The sequence below is a fragment of the Trachurus japonicus genome, chromosome 16, assembly GCF_045865225.1.
Source record: "Trachurus japonicus isolate A0001 chromosome 16, Traja_1.0".
Taxonomy (NCBI): domain Eukaryota; kingdom Metazoa; phylum Chordata; class Actinopteri; order Carangiformes; family Carangidae; genus Trachurus; species Trachurus japonicus.
The window spans coordinates 22484678-22508425 of NC_140922.1; the positions used below are offsets into that span (position 1 = coordinate 22484678).

Here is a 23748-nt window from a genome sequence, read left to right on the forward strand (position 1 = left end):
ACCGGGGGGATTTCTGGAACCATATCAAACTGTCTGAAAACCATTAAACATAATGGTTGGCAACATTTTATTTTAATTCATATCTTTATTTTGTTTACTTTAATTTCAAGTGAGTAGGATTTATCTTTGTGAAGAATTATGATGTATTTATGTGCCCACTCTCATATGGATCCCATTGTGTATGTACCAATCTATCTATAATCAATCAAAATGTTGCTGAGAGTATTTTCAAACATTTCACTTAGTATGCTGCAATGATCTCTGAAATACAGCCGTTAGAGAGAGGACATGTATCAAATGTAGCCTCAAGTCAAAGTACTTTTGTTATGAAGAGCCTCGACTCCCTGCGTGCAGAGATTCCTCTCCGCTGCAGATACACATCTCATCAATGGGATTAAGATGTGTTGGATTGATTAGCATGCTCTTAAATCATGAGGAGGCTCTTGCCATCAGATAAGCCCCTCTGGGTGTGGTTTTAAACGCTCCAGCAGCAGAGTCTGTGTCAATACTCAGTTTATCAAACACATGTGTATCTCATGTTTTGGTCCACAGACAAAGAGGATGTGTTCTTGGTGTTAGCGGTTCAAATGCGTTTCCTTTTGGTGAGACACTAGATCGATTATCCTGTGTAGGCACTGATCCAGCTTTTTACACATGGCACATCTTTTTTCTTTTTTTTGCTTTAACACTTGCCCAGTTCAATGTCTGTGTGTGTGTGTTTCGGGGGGTAGCGATCTCTTCTGTAGCTGTTGCTCCAGCTGAGTTGGCAGCTCTCATGCACCATGGGATCATCCTGGATAGATGCTGTTATTTATGCAGCGTGTCTAAACCAATCATCCTGACACAGATTTATGTAAACACTGCAGTTTCTTGGCATAGGACGGGCTTCACACACGCACAAGGAGGAAGCTAAAGATATTATTTAGTTTGGCTCTCCCTCTGTGGGTGCACTGCAGAAAACTAACCTGCAAAATATGTTTGGGAAGCCTGAAAATGGGTTGTTGGCAGGTCAGAGGAAGAAGGGCCAGAAAGGTGCCACAGAGAAAAGAGAACTGTACCTTTGAGAGCCGATCCCATTCCAGTATCTGAGAAGTCGAATTCAATTTTTATTTGGACGACCAGACAACATTCAGTTGTTAAACATTTAAAAATATGACAAAAATAAGACCCAAAGCACTCAAACAGACAGTCCATTTATATCAAACATTTTATTTCTTGATTTTTTTATTTTGTTTTTATAAAATTCTTTTACAAAATTGTGATTTTTCCGCTATCGTTCCACTTTCCATCTCTATAAAATTAGGTCTGCAGTTACAGAGGAGAATGAAGGAAGCAGGCAGAGATTCATTTGAGACTCATTTTGTGAGAGAATTATTTGTGCATTACATGTATTACTATACTTGTGACAACAAAGAGGAGGGGACCACTGGGCCCTCGCAAGTATAATAATACAAGGCAGTGCATGTGTCAGTAAGAGTCAAAAAAGATCTTGAAAAATGTTCCAATAACAGAAAAGGCAGGAATGTCAGTATCAGAGGTTTGGTGATAAGTCTTAGTAGAATTCCAGTGTTAAACATTATTTGGGGAGCCATTATGAGTTACTGAATACTGATAGAGAAAACAAAACAAAAAAACTACTATGAAAAAAAAGGGACCTGTTTGTTACACAAGATGGGGGGGAAAAACTCAAAAGTGTATTTCTTCTGAAGGCACATCAATATATAACTCCCTGCCCTCTGAAACAACAAGAAAAGGGAAGGAAAAGAAAAAGATAAAGAAAATGTCATCTTAAATATTGCACCAAGTTCATTTCTGAAATGTGACTCTGTTTACCACCATATTCAGTTGTCTTGATAGCGCTGTGTTCAGTAATTCGCGATTGTTTACTTGCTGTCAGTCTGATAGCACATTCTCAGAAGTGAAAAATACCATGCAGTCAGTTTATCAGTCTCTCACACATATACTCTCTCCTTCCTTCTCCCTTCTCCCCTTTTCTCACACATTTCCTTGCTTTCTTGAATCAACAAACAAATACTTTAATGAACCAGATAAATATGGGAATGCATGGCATCCTCATATCATCACAATTGATCTATTGGCACATGTTGTGGTCTGTGAAGGACTGTGAAGCTCACCAGAAAGATTGTTTTATCATTCACAAAACAAAACAAAAACCTTTCACAAAAAAAAAGAAGAAGCTGGAGGAGGAGTCAGGGCAGGTGTGACTAGATTTCTAACAGAATTGCTCAGATACACTTTCACTTGATGATGTACAGTGATTTAAAAACTCAGGTGCACATTCAAGGTTCATCAAATTACATTAGCATTTTCAGATAATCTGATATGACACATCGAGATCCAAAAAATGAAGCTTGACTATTAATGGAACCAAACACGTAGAATTTGTTTAAGCCAATTAGCCTATTGATCCATCTGCAAAAACCCAATTTCATGGTCCACTGACACTTGGCAGCCAATGAACAGATTTGCAGCAAATGAGATATGTCTCAAATTCAGAAGACTTATGTACAGGGAGCAATAAAGATGTAATTTATGAGACATATTGAATGGAACATATTTCTAAGCATCCTGGTTTTACATTTTGCTTCTTGAATGTGGCCCAAGCACAATATCACACTGCCAATCTGAATCTCTAAGAGATGAATAGATGTTTAAATCTGTGATCAGATACAAATTGGCATTGTCCAAATATACAAGGAATTGAAAGGCTTCTAATTACATGCATTTCTGATAAATATGTTGTAACAACCCACAAATGAGAATAATTATTTAATAGAGCGTATCCCATCAAAGGTGCCAATCCTTGCCTTTGCCTTCTTTTACAGACTCACATGGCGAGAAATCTTGTCGATCTGGCCACATGAACAGTGAGGAAAAATTAGACCAGTCTACTCAGTATTATGCCAACTCTTCCTCTGACAGCATCAAACACCATGTGATTCTCCTAGATGTAAGACTGTGTGATGTACTTGTGAGCCTGGCCTACTTAACTGCCAAACTTGCCACTGGACAAAATGAAATTGGGTATATGGCAGAGAAAATAACCGTGAATAAATATCCTCGCTAAACAAGCCCAAAAAGATCCATTCCCTGGCTTTCACAGTGGTTTGCGTTTCAAACAGACCATTGGTTGTCTCACTTGGCAAAATGAGCCTCCTTTAACCAAGGCAACTCTTATGATCCTATATTGTTCTTCAGGCCAGCATGTCCAGGAACCAATTCTACCTGGTAAATGAACCTTTGCAAATGAAAAACAAGAAACAAAGCTAGAATAAAAGATTGGATTTTGATTGCATATGTGAATATCTGTTCCCACATAACAATTTTTCGAGAAATCAAACTAGTTGCAGTTTTACCAGGAGCAGAAAGTTCACAATGATACATTAGTTAATTCAGTTGATTAAAAAGACATTTTTATTATATTTCGGCAAAGAAAAAACGGTGTATGCTGACCTGAAGAATTTACTACAAGATCCAAAAATGTATCAATCATTACGAAAATCACAAACCATGAGAACAAGAACAAAACAGAAAGCAGCAAGATCAAGGTGCTTGTTCTGCACCATGCCTTTCTCTCAGACTCCCACATCCCAACGCTGTTAGATAAACTTGAGGCACTGTGAGTATCAGATCAACGATGGTTGAGAGGTCATTCCTCTTCTTCACCCACCCTGCTATTGGTTTTAATTAAGACAATACAGAGAGAGTAGTAGGCCATTCATTCATTGTATAAAAAAAATAGCTAAACACAATCCAAAATAGTGTTATCCTCTTCATAGTCATAATTATCAATAATTTTCTGTCAGCAAAAACGTTCGGGGACCTGTGCATAGTGTGCAGAGCAGAACACACAGTCTCTCTCAGTGGGATGGAGTTGGAAGTGGTTTGCCACTGTTGGGACACTAAAGCAGCAATCTGTGATTTCCAACTCCGTGAATTTGACCACTTTTAGTTCAAAGTTGAGCATTTTAAAGTGCTCAGGTGTCCTTCAGTTGTTGATAGTCATCGTGAAATTGTGGGGCCGGTGCGCTCAGCTATCCCCAATTCACATAAGAGAACAGGTACAGGGGAGAAATAGGAGGAAGTACAAAGGATATCATGAAGGAGACCAATGAATGTGCTGTTCTCCTGTTCCGTCCTTGCTTCTTTACCTCCTCCCCTCGTCTCCTCAATCCTATTTGCTTTTCCATTGATCCGTCCATGCAATCATGGAAAGGGCTCTGCGTTTCTCCACATGTCCGCCCCCTCACTCATTCTTTTTGTTGGGTCCAGAGAGCGTGGGGGCTGTGAAGGGTTATAGTCTCTCAATATCCCTGTACTTCTTCCGCAGTATGGACACCTGGTCTTTGAAGAGGACTGGGTCCAGCCTCATCTGAGAATGGACGAGGGGCATGGTGCCAAACCAGCTGGCAAACTTGTTCATGCAGGTCTGACGCTGGGCAAAGTGGTCCGGGTCAGCCCAGCGAGACGCCCGGGAGCTCTGGGAATTGGAGGTGGAGGGTGGAGAGAGAGAGTGAATGAGAGAGGGAGAATGACAGTGGGGGGTTGGTAAGGAAGGATGTGGATGGAACAGCAGGAGGATGAGAGGGCAGAAAAGAAAAGTGAAGTCAGAGGTAAAAAAGAGAACGATAGGTGCACAAGGTGCATTGGGAGAGGGAAAGACACCAACAGAATGAATAATGCATCAGCAATTATCCTGACCTTTCAGAGCTTATTGTAATTATTCATGACTTTTTCTTATTGAAATGCCATATTGCAATAAACAAACAACCGATGATCTGTTTTCCCCTGCTGACAGGTAACAATGTAGGGTTTAGACGGTCACCTCCATCACCCCTATAATAAGGAGCAAAACAGTTGACGGTCTGTTATAAACTGACCATCGTTGTGAAAAATAGATCATTAAATAATGCAGGTTTTTACTGTTTAAAAGGCCTGTGTTCTTGTCAGGTTGAAGGACAGCTACTAGAATTTGTGAAAGAGAGATTAATTTACTTCTGAAATGTACTACATTTGCTTCTTTAGGGAAAAACCATGTCACAGATCCATAAATAACCACACTCACTTCTAAAAAAAAAAATCCCTGTGCCTGTTCGACCTTTAGACTTTAATCAAAATGAATCTACTTTACATCGTAATAAATCTGCCTTACCTGTCCCATCATGGTCTCCTTGTATTGTTTCTTCTGGGTGACCTTGATGGGTGGTAGTTTAGAGACCGACGACACCAGGAAATTCATCAGAATGTCCTCGCAGTTTGACATTTGGTCAACCATCGTCTTCAGGCTGGCTGGAAGGTAAGTGGTGTACAAGTAGTGGTAGTATCTAAAGAGAGAAAGAAAGTGAGAGGGAAATGTGTTAGTATTGAACTGAAGAGAAAAAAAAATGACAATGGAGAGAAATACACCACAGAAGCAAGAGGAGTACAAGAGTAGTAGTAGAGTAGAGAGTAAGTACTTGTGATAGATGGCGGCCCCGGTCAGCACCATGGAGTAGTCATTGGTCCATTTGGAAGTGTAGCCCCACCGCTCCTTGTTGCTGTCCCAGAAGTGGCTGCGGGCTGGGTAACCAACGATGCGGTCTGGGAAACTCTGCCACACTGTGAAAGCAAAGTCCACCTGGACCAGGATCAGAAAGAAATGAATAGAGACAGAAGAGGGGGAGCAGGCACGAAGCCAGAAGAGTTATTAAAAAAAAAAAAAAAAAAAAGAACTTGTGCAACATGTGGTCTAGATGACAAATTGCTGTAGTGTTTCTGGCAGACTGACCTCAGTGGTGGAGAGCACGGTGTCCTCATCCAGACTGAGCACGGCATCGGTGGGGATGGTGTCGTACGGCAGAAAACGACTGCTTATCACCTGGGTTTATTTGTGAGGGGACGTAAACGGTTTACATGCAGCTCATCCACAACAATTCGTGCAACAACAGTGCTCATATGAACACGAGCGAGGTAACTTCTGCCTGACAAGCAAACAGTTTTCTTCATGTCTGTTGGTGATGCAGAGTCGCTTCATCTCGCTGCGCGTACAGCGGAGTCAGCTAAATATACAAGCTGACATTACACCATGACAGCAAACTGCAGCATCTCACTGATGAGCTAAGCCCACAGATAGAAATCTACAAGCAGCGGAGCGTGTTACACTCCCTGATGAGAAATGCAGCCTCTGATTTTGCCATCTATCTATCTATCTATGCAAATTACTCTGTAACAAGTACATAGAAGGTGGGTTCCAATTTTAGAAATAAGCGCACACTAATTTAAATGCCAGTTTCAATTTAGATAGTGTGTGGGGTTCCATCCCCAACAGCGGTAACTGTGGAGAGCCACGCAGATATTTACCTACAAGATCTGGGCCAAATTATATAAACACTCAACAGTGGTGCACACACAAATGATGAAAAAAGGGACTTAGTTTGATGTTTCCAAGGCAGCACTGCGATCCCTGCCCAGCCTCTATATTTAATACCGGTAATACTTTCATAAAGCTTCATGAATATATACAATCAGAGTGACTTCTTTGTCCGCCTGGTTTGAAACATCATTCACTAAATTCTGCATTCAGTAAATATACTGTAGGTAAAGAAGAGATGTGTTTCTCTTCCTCCTTGTGACCATGCCATGCTCGTTATAATGAGTCATTCACATCATGGCAGGCAGTTTGTGAATTAGAGTAGGGTTTTAACACGTGCTGTTTCCAAAATTACACCAGGAAAAATCAAATGTCCTACATTGTAAATTTAAAAAAGCTGTAATGTTCAAAATCCTTCAAATAAAAAACGGATTGAAGCTGGGACACGGTACAATTTGATGCCTGTGGTTCTTGGACTCCAAAACTGAGTATGTGTTGTTGCCAATTTGGAAAGAAAAGGAAAACATTCGTTGTTTAAAACCACTCCACGACAGGCAGATACAGCTGGATACACTTAAAAACATTGGGATTCCTGCTGTTTTATATTTTATGTCTCAAACTAAATTCATACACGGTCTTCCAGCGCCTGATGCAAAATGGCTGCAGTAACACTGTCTGTGCGAGGCATCAAGTGAAGGTGTTTACCTTGCTTTCCCCCTCTATAACAATGACGGGGACTGAGGTGGCAGGCCAGCGGTGCTTGGCAGGAAGAGGCTTGTCACAATTCCACAGGACTATCACCTGCAACAAAAGGAAAACGGGCGAAGCTTAGTCACTCTGAACACAAAATGTCCAGTCATGTGAACACCTTATGTATGTGTGATGAATTTTTAATTGCCATTTAATGTTTGACAGAGCTGTCCAGCTTAGCATTAAATGAACAGATCTAAAAACCTGCATTAAGAGCCTGTTTCAAGTCAAACCCTATTTTTATTTTCTCCTTTCTCATGTGGGAGACAACAACTTCCTCATGCTACTGCTGATCTATTTTCAGCGCTGTCACACCGCCTACAGTTAATGTGACAGCAACACACCATATAACTGTAAATGCTTCCAACTACATGTGCTGACATCTTCAAGATGGCTGTGCAGGAAAATACAATTCATGGTTGTTGTGCATTCTTTTTGTGAAAATACAAAAAAAAAATGGGTGAAATAAAGTCCAATGGAAAAAAATAACTTTGATTCACGATATAACACAGTGGTTAAAAGGCTTACTACCATAAACTCACCACAGTCACCATCAGCATCTTAAACAGCTTTATAGATATGAGCTCACTCGCATCATTATGAACAATTTAGATTTTTGACAGCCGCACATTAAATGGTTCTGTGGTTTCCTATATTTTCTACAATGTGCATTACTATTGGATTTGTTTTATTTAGCATTGATTATAGTATTTAACTGTCAAAAGACAGAGTGTCAGAGTGGATCTGTTGTGGCATAGAGGTTTGAAAATCATAAAGACAGCTTCCTTTCATCTCCAACATGAATAAAACATTGACGTTCAGAAGCCTTTAAGTGACAGTGACATGACAAACAGACCTTTCATCGCTTTGCTCACTTTTCTTAACCGTCTAACATCTTAAAACACTCTGCCATAAACATACATCTGATTGGATAGAGTAAGTATCTACATAATTAAGCTCCATTCAACACTAGGTTCATCACCGTTGTGGATCAGGTGTGAGGTGAGTAACGCAGTGTTGTGTGTCCGGGGGTTTTGATTACCTGAGCACAGTACTGGGATTTGGCCACAGCCACAAGCAGCTTCATGACTGGCTGAGACTGGGAGACCAGTGGAGTCACCACATGAATGATTGCTGTAAACTTGGAGTATGGCTTGATACCTGCATTGAAGGTTGGGACACACCAAAGGTAAGAAAACAAGCAATTTACATCCGTCAAGTAGGATTTCAAGCTGAAGAAACAACCTCCTGAAAAGTTCACTCATGCATTATTTAACATTCGTGTTACATAATGACACAAAGTCATCTGCAGTTCCATGTTTTCTAAGTAAGAATCACAGGTAACATCTCTTTGACAGTTTTGAGCATCTCCTTGTTGGTGCTTGTTTACCTCGAGCTGTGTTTACTTGACATATAGTGAAGCCGAACAAGTTTAATGAGGCTTGTTAAGGAAAAGGTGTCAGTTAACCAAATCCCAAAGTCAACAACAAGCCGCATATCTATCCAATTAACCAACAACATGGCAGGTCTAATTGGTGAGCTTCTGAGACAAATCATGAATTAATAAAGATATATTGCGTAACTTGTGGCAATGTCACTGATTCGCATGTTAGTTTACAAGGATTCGGCAGATGCTACGCACCAGCTGTTCCTGTGCCGTCTCATAATGAAAATGAGTCTATCAAACCTGAGGGTGTGTCATTACCGAGGTTGTTATCGCACTGTATACCATATGTATGAATAATTAACTGACCCAGCTTAGCGTAATAGAAGGGGAAGTCTCTCAGGTATGTGGAGTACTGAGGCAGGGTGAAAAGACCTCCAGGCAGGCTGTTCCACATGAGGTTACTCCTTGAGGTTTGCTGCAGCACTCGGTCCTGGATGATCTGCACAAATATTGCAACAGAGGAAACAACACAAATCAGTGTTGTCTGTAGGTTTGTCAATCAATCAATGAAGTAAAATGCTCACAGCTCTGTGACAGACAGAGTAAAGAATCACACAATCCCCTGTGGTCAGTGAGATGACAGCAGGACATCAGATCTGTTCAAAGCTCTTGGAAGATCTCTATTCATTCACTTACAAATCAAACAAACATGGCAAGCTTGCATGCTATTTGGAAACTGAGTGCAGACATAGATCCTCTCTCTGGCACGTCTCAAATTAACAACTGAAACAATGAGTGATTTCAAACAAACAAGGACCCTGCAGACTACAAATGAGTGGTTCATTAAACTGTTGTTATCATACACAACAAGTTCATACCCTCTAATTCAATTTTCTTTTTAATGTTTGCTTGTAGACTGGTTATGTTTGATGTGGTCTATTATTCTCCCATCTTTTAAAAATGTATTTATAAACGCATCTCTATCATTGAGAGTAACAAACTGATAATCCACATCTTTGTTAACATAAACACTGTTAATGTATCAAGTAGCCAGACTAAAATATGTTGGGTTTTTTTACTTGTGTGCAATGAAGGTCTGCAGACAGACTATGAAACAGTAGCTGAAAACGTTTTATGAAATTCATTCCAAACTTTAAACTTAGGGAACAATACTGCAAAACAATTATAATGGTCTGGCTTAGGAGGCATGCATGGCTTCATAAACTCAAACTTGTTATGGGTGATTAAAAAAAAAAAAGTAGTGCAAATGTAATTTAACAGTGACATCATGTCAGTTTTTCAAATGGTTTTTAGATGCCAAGACTTCTGACCGCTTCCCGTTCTTGTACTATGGTATGTCGAGACAAACAGATACTTTAAGATACTGAGAGTGTAAACAGATCGAAGATCAGCTTCTTGAGCCTGTAACCTCACCCCGCTGACAGAGAAATCCCAGCTCTGCTTTCTAGCGCCCTGACTTCTTACCCCCGGGGACGAGGCCTCTGTAACACTATCTGTGGACAGCAACTAACTAACTAACTAACTGTAAGCTGCAGTCAGCAATACAGCTTATAGTACATGTAACTGAACATCACTAATACATTTCTTATTTGTTGCTTTAAATAGAACATTTGGGTTAAATGAATTACATTTACACTAGGTATGGGTTAAAATGTTGATTCATTCATTTTCTTTGCCTATCATTCTGGTAGGTCATAAGTTAGAGATGCAGTACTGATACACATGTCAAGGTTAGACAGTGAGAGGCTGGTGGCTCTGGAGATGCACTAATGCTAATCCAAGATGTTGGTATGACAGCAGCTCTGAATTCTGCCTTACTTACAGCTAGGCCTAACACACTCCTGTCAGTTTCTCTGTCATGTTGCCTTATCCTTTTTCATTCCTCCCTGCTCTCTTCCCTGCTTGTTTGTAATTCTAGCCCAAGAGCAGTATGATAGCCTGGTACTCAGCAGGAAGAATACAGATAAATGGACTCTGACAGGAACAAATTACTGACGTGATTGATAGCCAAGCCACAACAAGGAACGGCCTCAGAAACATGACAGCACTGGTTAACGATATATATCATCCCACTTGGTTTTCTAGGCTAGTCTGGAGCAGTTTCCTTCTTTGTTTACAGCTACGCAGTGAGGTGGCTTGTAAAGTGGAGCACAAAGTAAATATCTAAGACGAACAAGGTCGAGAAACTGCAAAAACTTTATTTGAAAAAGGTTTCAATGGATACATACTATGTTTGTTTCATTTTTTCCTTTATATGGCTCTGTGTGAAAGCATGCATGATTGTTCTTGCACAACAAGGCAAATAATTAATATTAATCCCCATTGATGATTTTTTTTTTCTTTTAATGAAAAAGAATGTGTATACTACTACTACTACTACTACTACTACTACTACTACTACTACTATTTCTCCCTGGTGGAGACCAATAAAATTAACCTAACCTAACCTAACCTAACCTACCCTACTACTATGACATAATAAAAAAGCATGTGCATTTTTATTGTATGCATGAACATGTACGCGTACCTCCAGTGTCGTTAGTACAATCTTCTCCACAGAGTTAAAGTACGCCTCCCATAGGAACTGGGTCTGCTGCCTCAGGGACAGGATCTTGTCTTGGTGGATGGAGTGCACCGTAGACGGGATCTGGGACAGAGGTGAACACATGTCAACATGCAAGAGCAAACGCAGACCCCAGGTGTCTGTACTGGATACAGTCATTTAATCCACATAGTACTACAGCCTGTAGAAAAACTTCAAGATCTGCCTCAATAAGTGCTAAAGCTTTACAACAGCTTTAATTAACAGCTTAATTATAAATGTATCCATAAATACAACATGTGGGAATCAGAAGCAAAGAACACCTAAACACTGCTGCTGTGTTACCAACCCTCAAGATACGGCCACACAAAAACATTCTGAATGTGCTCAAGCTTTTACGCTAATGAAAATTAACTTGTGATGGGACAATGGTCTGTCGATAAAAATGTTTCGTCTTCCCTTGCAGCAGTGACAAAAACTAAAGCAAATCAACTTTAGGTATGTAGTAAGTCTTTGCAGCAGAAGAAGCTGTGCCCACCTGTAATAGCAGCCTTTCATCTCCAATCACAGCTGCCGTATTCCAGTCGATGATCTCCGAGAAAGGAAGCTCCCAGCCATTACTTAGCATCACGGGCACACAAGCTGCCTGCAATGGCAACACACAAACAGCACGCACAAAATGCACTGAGGGTTAATGAGAGGATCAGTCAAAAAAAAGTTGCTCTGTGGAAACTGTGACACCCACGGTTTGGAAATAATGCAAACGCATAGCTACAAGAAATAATGTATGAATAATACATGTATTAACTCAGTGGTGTGGGGAAGCTGAATATGAACCTGTCAGTGCCATGTCCCCTGGGACATTAGTCGGAAAATATTTGTTCTCAAAAGGAACAACCAAGTATCACCCTTGTGTATAATTAGTATTTGTATGGGCAATAAAATAAAGATAAACTGAACAGAAGAGAGAGAAGAAAGCAACAACAAATGGTTTTATGATCTGCGAATGCATGCCATCAAGGTCCTTTTCAAACATATCACATCTGGCAATTTAACTAAACACTGCAATGCATCTCCCAACACATTTTTATTAACTATAGAGCCACTGCAGTACCTTGATGAGCACTAACACAGTGAGGAAGCTGTGTGGTTTCATAAAAATGGTCGTTATGTTCAGTGGGAAAAAAAAGACACACTTCAAAAACACTTGAAAATGAAACGCCTGCGTCTGAAAGATGAATGAAATAGCACTGAAGTGTGTTCATATCTGTGCACGCGCTGGTCCTTGTCAGTGTACAACTGGCTTAATCAGTTAAACGTCTTCACTCTCGACTCCAATACTGTGCTCTGTCTGTTTGGCTGTAATACTCCGCTGAGCCTGTGCAACCACTGCAGCACTCGGGCCTTCAACCTCCCCCCCAAATTCCCCAATTTCTGCCTGCTCTTGTCGACTTCTGTGCTCCCGTGTAAGGTTGTGCTTGGATAGAGACACTAATACCTGCAGGCGATGGTCGGGCCCTCCGCTCCACAGCCAGCCTCTGTCTGCATGCTACCTCAATTGAGCTGCACTGCTTTGCCCCTTCCTGTGTCATCCTGGTCATCAGTCCATGGTCTCACTTCACCTCACCATTTGCTCCCCTGTGGTCCAATTATCCTCCCCTTCCAGTCAATACACAGTCACTGCACATTTTCTACTGTAAACTAAAAAAACGCTATCACTCTTATTCCTCTTGCTCAAAAACATATTTCCTTCACAAACTATCTCTCTGCTGTTTTTATTAGGAGCGGTGCTCCTTGTACTTGACACACACATTACTCATGCAGAGGAAACTAACGCTTTGACTTCAGCTACATTTTGTGCTTTGAGACAATAAATACAGAGTCTTCCAGTGCTGTCCATTGTTTTACTCACACACTCTTCTACATGTATTTACTTCAGTACATGTACATTTTACATATTTTAACCAAGGTGTGTGAATGTAAAAAGGGCATTTGAAGTTCCTCAAGTTAAAATTCCATCGCAAAGGTTGTATCTGTAATACAGATCTCTGGTCTGGGCCAAGGCTTCTGTCACATAAGGCCAAGGCACCAACATCTCTGTTCACCTAAGAGTAGGCAGATTGTATGAATAAGACCTCTAGTAAGTAAGACAGACTCGGCACTGTTGGAAAACCGACAGGAAAAACTTCAGCCTCCAAAACAGCTTCCCTGTTTCCTGGCCAATCTCCATCTCTCTATCAAAAGATACTAACAAACATATTAACGCATTTGGAGTTTGATCACGGTGGAGAGCAACGTCTAAGACATTATTCCAAAAACCTATTTTGAGAATAACAAAGCTTTAATAAAATCCGTATGACTTGGTGCAGAAAACACAAGTGTAACAGTAATCAAAGGGGAACAGAGGCAAATAGAGGCTTAAGTGTAGAAAATAGAGGAGAGGAGTTAAATTGGAAAGGAAGCAAAATGAAAGAAAAGTTGGCAAGCAGGCACAGCAGTGAAGTCAGAGTCAGAGGCTGCAGAAGTAACACAAGCTGCACAACAACAAAAAGACTGGCAGGCAGTGGATGAGTGAGTTAGTGGGAGTAACTCTGTGCATCACTTTTCCACTCCGAGCCACTGATAAATGGCTTTATTGTTCATTGTGCTGGAGGAATCAAACTCGTAATGTTGAATGTTGCACATTGCATGTTCTTAGATATCAGTGCTGCACCTATTACAAAAGATTCAGATTTAATGTCAGCTCCGTCTGAGATGCGTCTGTATCAGTGCCACTGACCTGCAAAGCCTCTAAGAAGCGAAAGGAACCCAGCCGTCGTCCTCGGGGTACGAGACAGAATGTGGAGTTGTACAGCATCTCCCTGTAGTCGTATCTGCAGAGCGATAAACAGAGATAAACATCAGGAATTTAACATTTAAATCAGCACAGTGTTTATTACTCAGAGATGCAGGACGGTAAATACAAAATCACAGAGGACGTCACCGCCCCGCACATCAGAACCCATTGCATTTGTTTGAATGGGTTTACTTTACAAAGCCTGCTACTAAAATGACATGTAATAAAATCTTGACTGTGGGAATGCAGCCAATATCAGGATGAAGCTTCCTCAAACAGTCTCAGTGCAGCAGAGGAGACGCCTTTCTTTTTCTTTTTTCTTTTTTTGGAGAATGAAGTACCTGGAAGTCACGAGCACTTTCAGGGAAAATCTCATACTTTGATCCTGGCTCCTCTCTCTTCCCCTCTCTCGTGCATCTTTAAACCCCTTGCCCTCTCACCTGCACATCTCAACATCTCTTGTTTCTTCCTCGCTCCCTCCATCCAATCTAAGCCTCAGTCAGCACTTGCTTGGATTAAGGAGCTGCTTGGAATTCCTTCAGTGTCAATATTACATGCGTGCAGGAGAGAGTGCGTCAGAAAGTGTGTATTTTGTGAGTTGCCTGGTTGTGCATTCAGACAGAGTTTTGTGAGATACAACAACTACCGTAAAAGTGCGCATATATTATGTCCCATGTTAAATCATTTGTAGTCACATTTGCATGAGAATGAAAATATGGGTTTGAAGGTGAGTGACAATCCGTGTACACAGAGGAGTGGGGAAAGAGCTCTTGGCACACACGTTACTTTATTGTATATTTATATATGTGTGTGTGAGTATATAGATTTATTATGCCTGAGGCTGTATTACACTGTGTATTGTCAACACTATGAGTCACAGCACAGACAACACATGTCAGTTTTATGTTGTATACATGGTGTTATGAAAATGCACCAGAGTAGCAATGCATAATAGAAAGATTTAAACAAAACAACAAGCAGGTTCAATTATACGCAGTAGGTACCATTGATTTCCGTAATTCCAGAGCCATCTCACCAATTTAACGGTCGATAAAAAGCATGCATGAACTACAGAGCTGCATCCTTTCACACATTTCATGTTCCATATTGAAATCTGCTGGGTTTGTTTATGCTCATGAAAGCTTGCCAAATGTCAAGCAAATGATTTGGATTCATCTGCACACAAGTGCTTCCATCTATAACTCCTTTCATTCAGCAAAGACACAGAGCGCCAAGCCAGCTGGATGTCAAGTCCTCAAAAGCTTTTACACTATAGCGGGAATGCATGATTACACTGAGTGAAATATCGATGGCTTTTTAAAACATCACTTCAAAAGTGTTGTGGTTGGAACTAAGAGTCGAAAAACATTATGTTCAGTCGTGTTTGTTTGACTTGTTGTTTGGCAAGGTTCACTGACATTTAGTGAGTTGTTATATAGTGAGCAATATATGTGGATATATACCCAGTATCTAAGTGGAAAGATCTAGTTAAACCCCTCAGAAGTCTGTGTCTGTTACCACCACCCACACTTTGTAGATTCGTCCAGTTGACAGGCTCAAACAGATTTTAGTGGATATTTGTCAGGCCAAATCTTTTGAACTCAGTTTCCCTCTGAAAATAAGCCAGGATAAGGATTTTTTTTCTGGTGGAGGTCAAGGACAACTGGTGGACAAGCAAACACAACTTTTTAATTATGTTCTTATTCTGTGTGTGGCCTAAAAAAAAGAAAAGCATTATCCACTGCAGTAACCAGTTCACACAGAGCCGCATGAGATGCAAAAAACTTCATCTAGCGATTATATGGGCTGATACTGAGATTGTGATTTCAGCTGGAATGAGAATTTTTTCTTTTCACATTCAAAAATACATAAAAATCATGATGTGTTTTTTTGTTGGGTCTTTTACCAAACAAATAGGTCCCTATACATCTTGAGAATATTATTTATTGTGACACATTTTACATTTATCAAAAGAATTGCACCTCCTCCTCCTCCTCCTCCTATATTGCACTTGTCCAAATTGAGATTTTGATTACACTGTGATTAAAATGTCCAGCCTTACATCACCAAATACAAAGCCTTACTGAAGTGTTTACACCAAGCACTGACAGCACCATCATATGGGGGTGCAATGCAAAATATCAACTACAATGTTGAATCAACTTTGGTGATTATGTTATATTTATCTGGATAATCCGATAAGTGCACACATACCATTTACAATTAACAGCCACTACAGTGACTCTAGAGAAGATTAACATCCACAAAAAGCATAAAAGCTACAGTTAAGCTAGATTCTATCTATAGTAATACACTATAATGTACACAGAAATCCATTATCTATGGAGCAAATAGGAGTTAATAAAACCACAGGCTGCTCTCAACCGTGCATTATAAAACCATGACTTCATTTCATTAGTCTAATTCCAATGCAGATATGATGAGACTATCATTAAGCATGACAGACAAATAATCCTGCCAGAGCCACGTAACAGCTGAGCGCTTCACAGGCTTATAAAAACAAAAGTATAGGTCCTTATCTGGGTCTGACAGGGTGTAAATCCACCATCCATTACATTTCCTGACAGTGCAACCTCAGAGAAGACCAGATGTTCCTCTCCCTGCATACCTCCATTCTTTCCTACTCTTCCAGATGGCTGCCTGTGGGGAGGAGAAGTCTCACAGTATGCTACCGCATGTCAGTGGAGACGATAGGGATGAGTGAGAAAGCATCTTCTCCATAAACTACCGTCTGTCCTGATGTGCATTTTCCTCTTTTATTTGTCCCAGATTCTGCAGTGTGATCCGTGAAGGTGTTCAACAGATTGGTCCAGTTGCGAAAAAGTAGTATAGATGTCAGTGAGCAGTTACTCATACCCTGTATCTCACACAAATGCCTGCAATTAACTCTACATGATACGAGGTAAATCCTGCCTTGTCCCATATTTTCACTGCTCCGACATGCAGATGGCTGCTGGTGAGCAAAGCTGTCTCACAGTAACAGATTGGGCATCACTGAAAAAAAATGAATAAATAAAAATCACACAGCTTAAGTAATGAACTTGAGTTGGTGTTTCAGCGAAAGCTTATTTTATTCATTTCATTGTAGGAGTGCATGAATAATATAAAGATAAACTACTGTCTAAAACTAACATTTAATTTTAGGTGACTACAGTACACATTGTCACATATATTATTTCCATATAATACTGACGAATGTTGGTTTTACACTGAAATGCACACAGGCACATCAATATAGTGTAATGCTCATCATCTTGATCATCCCATAGGATCCTGCTGTAGAGGTTTGCACAAGGCTTCAGCCTCTCTACTGAGAGAATGCATGTGGTGGACTTGGACATATTCAGTGGGGATTCGTCCTCGACCAACTGTTCACTCAGAGTGACCACACTGTTGACATTTCTGACCATTCTGTTGCACTTTGGTAAGAAACCATCTTAAGAAAATAACAGCTCTTTCTTATTATCACTGTGTGTGAGCATGAGAGAGGGAGGGAGAGAAAGACGGTGGAACATTAAAAAAAGAACTTGAAATTCTTCGGTTTGAGTAGACATAGTGGCTATAATGAAGAAGAAAGTCAAAACAGTATGCCCAAGACTAATTTTGAATATCTTAAAAAATATGCAACAAAGACTTAACAATAAGCTCTTTCTATTCTCCCTCTGTATGAACCGAGAGCAAAGTAAAGCTCGATATTATGGGCTGGGCTCTTACTCATACAAATGGAGTTACATCCAAGGAACTTCTATTATTTGGCATTGTGAAATAATGTCTGCTTTGAGAGATGACCAAGATGAAAACGCGGAGGCCAGCTTACTGTGATTTGCATATAGGTTTAACATGGGGGATGTAGATCATGACCAAATTCAACAAATATATATGCAAACAGTTTTCCCTCAATCCACAGCAGGAGAGGTGAGTGGATAAAATCTTAAGTGTACTCATGCAGCATCATCACTTTAACACCATAACTCAGATCAATAATTAAACAGCCTATTCCTGGAACATGCCTCAAGTTTACTCTTGTTGGAGAAAGGAGCTTGGACTGGCCAGTGAAATGGTAAAGCTTCACCTTTAGTATAATGTTTTGGGAGAGCAACTGTTATATCACCGCCGTATATTTTCATCGATTCATTCAAGGATAATAATGCAATGTTATTTATTAATATTGCAGGCAGGAAAAACTGTTTGATTCAGAGAAAGAGAAAAGAATAACAGGAGGTGAGCTGGGTCAAGAAAAAAAACATCAACCAGTCTCCTAGCAACGGGAATGGATGGAGTGAAAGAGAAATGCATGGCTCATTCTGTCAAGTGCCTGAGGAGCCTCAGAAGAACAGCCAAAGTGTAAGTCTCCCATAATCCACTGGGACCACACACATTTCTAACATAACAGAGAGGACCACAATCAGAGGCACTGCTTCAGATGATCTATGACAAGTGGAAAATGCACGAAGCTTCTCCCCACAAACTGTCGTCTGTCCTGGGACAGAAGGCCTGTTAATCCACCACACACCATGACATGACACTAGATCATCTGCTCCAGTCACAGGGAACAACATGACTCTCCTTATCCTTTCATCTGATTTCTGTTCTGTTCTGCACTTTGTGTTCACTTTGAACATCTTGTGCAGATTTCTGAACTGCTAAATAAATTAGGAAGTGAATCCGTACAAATATTCAAACCTCGTCTTTTTGTATGTTTTAGGGGTAAAAAGAAAAAAGAAAAAAGAAAAAGAACAAAAGTAACTAATACTATCACCATGACAAGATCAGAAATATAACTTTGCTAAGTGTTTTTCATTTATCATTTTCAAAACCTATACATTTCTTAGTTTATTTTTAGTTTAGTGGAGTCGGAGAATACAAATATTGGAGTTCCCATTCTTCTCAAGTGTGTTGACATTTTACAGACTACATGACTGAGAAAATAATAGAGTAAATTCACTGCACGCGATTAATTTCATCAGTATTTCATCAGTACCATGAAATGAATTGACATCCACAGTGGGCACCAAGTAGTTTACTTGAGTTAAATTTAATGGTCTGTAATGATCACCTGAATAATCAAAGACTCAAGTTGAAAAAAAACAAAAAACTCTTTCAAATAAAATGCCTTCGGTTCATAGAGCAGCCATCACTCCTCTTGATCAGAGGGAGAAAATCCTTAACGAGAGAAAACTCCCCAAGATGAACTTCACAGGGGAAAATGAAGGCAACTCTGCTACCGTCCTGCTCTCTTTCTGCTGTCTCCCATCCCATACAGACTTCATATCTCATTTTTTGCTTCCTCTTTTCTGTCACAGTTCAGCCATGTTGATGGGCAGTTGGCTGTTGCCAGGACTCTGAGTTCAAGCCAGAGGAATTTCAGCCTGAAAGGGACTGAGTAAAAGTGAGTGTCATCAGATGAGAAAGGGAAGGAAGAAAAAAACAGCAGTTGACAACCGGCTCGCTATATCCAAGCCCCACGCAGCCAGCGCCACTCATGGCAAGAATGTCACACACACAACACAACCGCACACATAAAGACTTGTTTTGATCTCAATACAGATCAGAGAGACTTCAATAGCTCAGGACACTGCCAGTACGAGCTGCTTTGTTTCTCCCTGACAGGACGACACACTGAGAGTTACATGTACGACACACAGTGACGGGCATGGGGTCATAAAAACACACACAACCTCTGTGGAGGACTTGCAACTGACCTGCAAATAACCTGTAAAAAACCTAAACAAGCATACTCTTGTGTTTTCGCGCATGAGAGGGATCATTACATTACTGTTTTCAAATCCACAGAGCAATCAAAGGGCTGCTCATAACATAGGGTTAATGAGCATGGGCATGCCTCATACTCTTGTTACACAGGGTTAATTGGCCATCAGAGACAGATATTAGAGAGCGGAGAGGCCTCGGTATGGGAAGAGTATATTAGAGTCATCTATAAGGAACGTGGTAACATTAGACAGTGTGTGGTATTACTGAACGTGTAGGGATAGGGTAATACCAATCCAATCCAAGAGCCTGCCATCGCAGAATGCTTAACATCTGCGTCTGGATTCATATTAGACTACAATAATGAAACGCAGACAATACCTGGTAACTTTAAGGGGTAGAGGACAAATAATTTAGCAGCCAGGAAAACTGAAGAACACGACACTAACTTGCTTAAATTAGTTATGGACCTGAAAATACTCCAGTGGCCTCAGGATGTGAGAATTAGAGATTAATCGGCAACACTATTATGAATGACACCGAGAGGGGCCCAAAAGTCTGAGACCTCACTTAATGGGATGGTTAATCGTGACAGTTTTACCTGCAGCCATGAGAGATGAGTGACTTTTTTTTGAAGCATTAGCGCAGGCTGATGTTGCCCTGGGCAGCGATGGGGACATGATACTGAGACAAAAAAAAAGTGGATGGCAGCAGAGCTTCAGGGAAAATAAAAAATTGATTGAAAAAGACTGCACATTGTAACAAAGCTTGGCTGTATCATGATGGCTATAATTAAGCATTCTACCTTTTCACCAGCAAGTAATTCACTGGTGAACATATTTTCTGTGGAGGAATATCTAGTTCTCCTAAAACAGGCTTCACTTAAGAGGTAGACTGAAAAATAAGTCCAAATAAAGTGCTGACATACCTCCCCTGTCTGTGAAGCCTGAGCCACAGTAGACTACGTGCTGGTTCTAGATAATTATTATGCCAACTGAGAACACAGAACTGATCAGAGGCAGTTGACTGCAGGGATAACTGTCCAATTTCTATGAACTTATTGGTCACGAAGAGGGAGATTACAATACCAGAAATCTGATCATCAGTAGCAATATCAATGAAATTCCACAGTTTTCAATTCCAAATTTGATACCACAGGTAAAAACAGCAAACAAACACACAAAGCCATAGTTAAAAGTGACAAACAACATTAGAAAGACAAACTTGTGTTGTCGATGCCAGCTGTTGCAATGTAGGTGATGTATTGTTAACATAAAGTTAACAAGTGACACTAACTCCCTGAATTCTATGTACAAACTGGACGCCTGTCTTTCAGTCGCTTAGATAGGTTTGTCATTGTTTCCTCTTCCGTTCGTTATACCATTTGCATTCTGGCCTTTGGTTGTCTGTAACTTGTCCCTGCTGATCTGTGCCAGATATATGCATACAGCAGGCTTGCAAAGTTTTTTAGTTTTAGTTTTTTTCTGACAAGTTACAGCAGACTTGTTGCTGTGCACACATTTTCCACTTCTGCCTAGTAGTGTTTAATGTGCCCCCCTACTTTTTCTCTTCAGGTTGATATCGAACAACACATGTAGGGTTGTTAACACTTCACTTGACTGAGTGGTAATAGATTGCATAATTAGAATAAACCACTGCATGTGTTTGTTTTCAGTACACACTGAAAGGATGGAAGTTAATTGTTTTCACACTTCATGAGTAAAAACTGTGTAAAAAAAACAACATATCCACTTAATAAGGTTTAACGGTGGCTATGTGCTCCGCCCTGAGTCAGTGGAGCAAAGATGATGTGAGTACCAACATGGCTTTTTGAAAAACAAAGCACACTTTGCTCATTTCCTCAAAGCACCTTGGGCTCACTCATCTTCCTCTGGTTAATGAGTTCAAAGACAGCTTTATAAAACATTTACAGACACACACGGGGGGTCTCAAGCTCTACCAGAGTTCCACATGACCCCAGGTTAATTCACCTAATTAGACTGCTTTGAATCTTCTATCACTCTTCTTTTCTAATTCCCATTCTGAGTCTCCATCCATCTTAAGCCCCTCTCAACAGGAGAACCAAAAAGCAAAACCTTTTCATCTGCAAATATCCCTACACAAAATGGATTCACGCCCACACTAGAGTTAGTTCCAGCGAGCTCAACACACACTGACCAACACATCCAGACTTATCAACATCTACCCAGAAAATGTTTGTCATAAAAGAGAAGCTGATTTTCCCCAACTCCCTAAGGAGTTTGGAGGAAGCTTTGCCCACTTCTCTAATCAGCCATACATCAGCTTGATGAGGCTGATGAGAGGGATGCTTTGAAGTGCTCACTGGGTACCATAAACCAGAACAAGGGAGTCTTAGAGATAATGAAATGAGTGTTAATGGAAAAGCCATTAGTGCTGGAATGTCAGGCCTGTCAGTCAGTCAACATAAAGATGTCAGAATAAACAGCCCAGGTCAAATTATCCTACTGCAGTGACCATGGTGAGAATTGCCCTCTCTGGTAATAGCAGAGTGGTTTTAAGAAATATAAATAAAACATAACATAGCTAAACAGAGTAATATAGCTCAATCCCTAAATTGTCTAGACTGCCATTTATTCCACCATATCTCACTTTTTTAATAACCTTGCATGCAACAACAACAACTAATCAACAGTTTTCCTTGTGCTGGCCTTGTGCTGCCAGAGGTACAGATCAATTATCAACCACCAATTAAGTTCTGGTTAACACGTATAAATGAATCTACACATTAGACAAAAGTCAGTAAATGCATCGTTCCTCTGAACGAAGGTGGAAGCTGAGCAGATTCATCGGAGAGGCTCCTGATCTTGAAGGAATGCTGTTACACAGTTAGTAACTGACTTCTGCTGGAGATAGAGCTGCCGTTGCACTGGCTGCTCGGTAAGAGAGATAAGTCCAGGTCAGGAATGTCTCTGTGCCTCAGCCAAGCAGGGACGAATGGAGGTAGAGATAGAAGGACATGACAAGGGAAACAGTAATGGAGAGGAAAGAGGGATTGAATGACACAGAGGTAGAGGGTGAGGCAGAGGGAAGCAGGAAAGGAGAGGGTGATGAATAGATGGAAACTGAGGACAGGGAGGGAGAGAAGGAGTTATGGTGGGAGGAAGAGGGAAAGCGATGAAGGTTGGGATGGTTATGTAAGGAAACAGGAGGACAGGCAAAGAAGACGGAAACATAAAACAGATTAAAGGACAGAAGGGAATATGATCAGCAAAAATAAGGACCAAAAAAAAGTCTGAAATAAAATATGTATGTGCATCCACAGAATAAACTGTCTACCTGTGTGAGTTCTGTGAAGTATCAGTGTGTGGAAAGCTGTTTCGTTTATCTTTTTCTTTTTCTTTTTTTCAAACCAGGGTGAAAAACCCTGTCAACTCTCAGACAGCCTCCTTCCTTTAACGGCAAAGCAACCGTGACAACAGCTATGACAGGGAGAAGGGGGCTTTGTAATGTCTGTTGGGTCAGAATATGGGCTGTTATCAACTGAGTCTGTTATCAATGCTCCATCAAATGGCCTTGTGGGCTGTGTCTGATCTGATCCAATATCCGCCACGCTGAGAGAGGGATTTAGATAAAAACTTGACTGCTGGGCTTGGATCTGCCTGGACCGAGAAGTCTGTTTTGAAGGATTTTGTGTTTGTTTGTGTGTGGGTGTGATGTGGGACGAGGGGTAATGCGACAGCTGAATTGCAAGGCCATGGACGTGAGTGTGTGCATGTGTGAATGTGTACAGGCATGAGGTTTTTTTTAGGACATTCCAGGAGATGGCCTTCTGCAAGTGTTTCAGGAGAGAGAGGAAAATAGAGACTGAGTCGTAGGGGGAAGGAAAAAGGAGAGTGTTTATGCTGTTTACTTGTGTTAACCATTTACATCCCAATGGACTTTTGCATTTTTGGACTGGAAGTGCAAGTGTGACTACAAGTGTGCGTTCTAACCAAGGAAACCACAAAAGCCAAATATCCAAGGGGGCTTAGCTAAGCTCACGCTGAAGAGCTTTGGACAGGAAAATGGAGGCCATAGCATTGCAAACCAGTATTAATTATTTTAACTGTCACCAACAAATGTCAAACAAC

At 40.6% G+C, this 23748-nt stretch overlaps 1 protein-coding gene across 1 annotated transcript in view; it reads right to left on the bottom strand.

Annotated features, from left to right (window-relative positions):
• Nucleotides 1–1193: 1193 nt before the first annotated feature.
• LOC146972398 (exostosin-1a-like) overlaps nt 1194–23748 on the bottom strand; it is a 37797-nt gene continuing 15242 nt past the window's right edge. The window contains exons 2-11 of the mRNA XM_085802584.1: nt 13850–13943; nt 11609–11716; nt 11056–11175; nt 8874–9006; nt 8163–8281; nt 7076–7171; nt 5789–5878; nt 5478–5638; nt 5174–5345; nt 1194–4501 (exon numbers count right to left, since the gene is read on the bottom strand). Of these exons, the coding sequence (XP_085658710.1) occupies nt 4316–4501; nt 5174–5345; nt 5478–5638; nt 5789–5878; nt 7076–7171; nt 8163–8281; nt 8874–9006; nt 11056–11175; nt 11609–11716; nt 13850–13943 (1279 nt within the window). The 3' untranslated portion in view covers nt 1194–4315. The remainder of the gene's footprint in view (nt 4502–5173; nt 5346–5477; nt 5639–5788; nt 5879–7075; nt 7172–8162; nt 8282–8873; nt 9007–11055; nt 11176–11608; nt 11717–13849; nt 13944–23748) is intronic.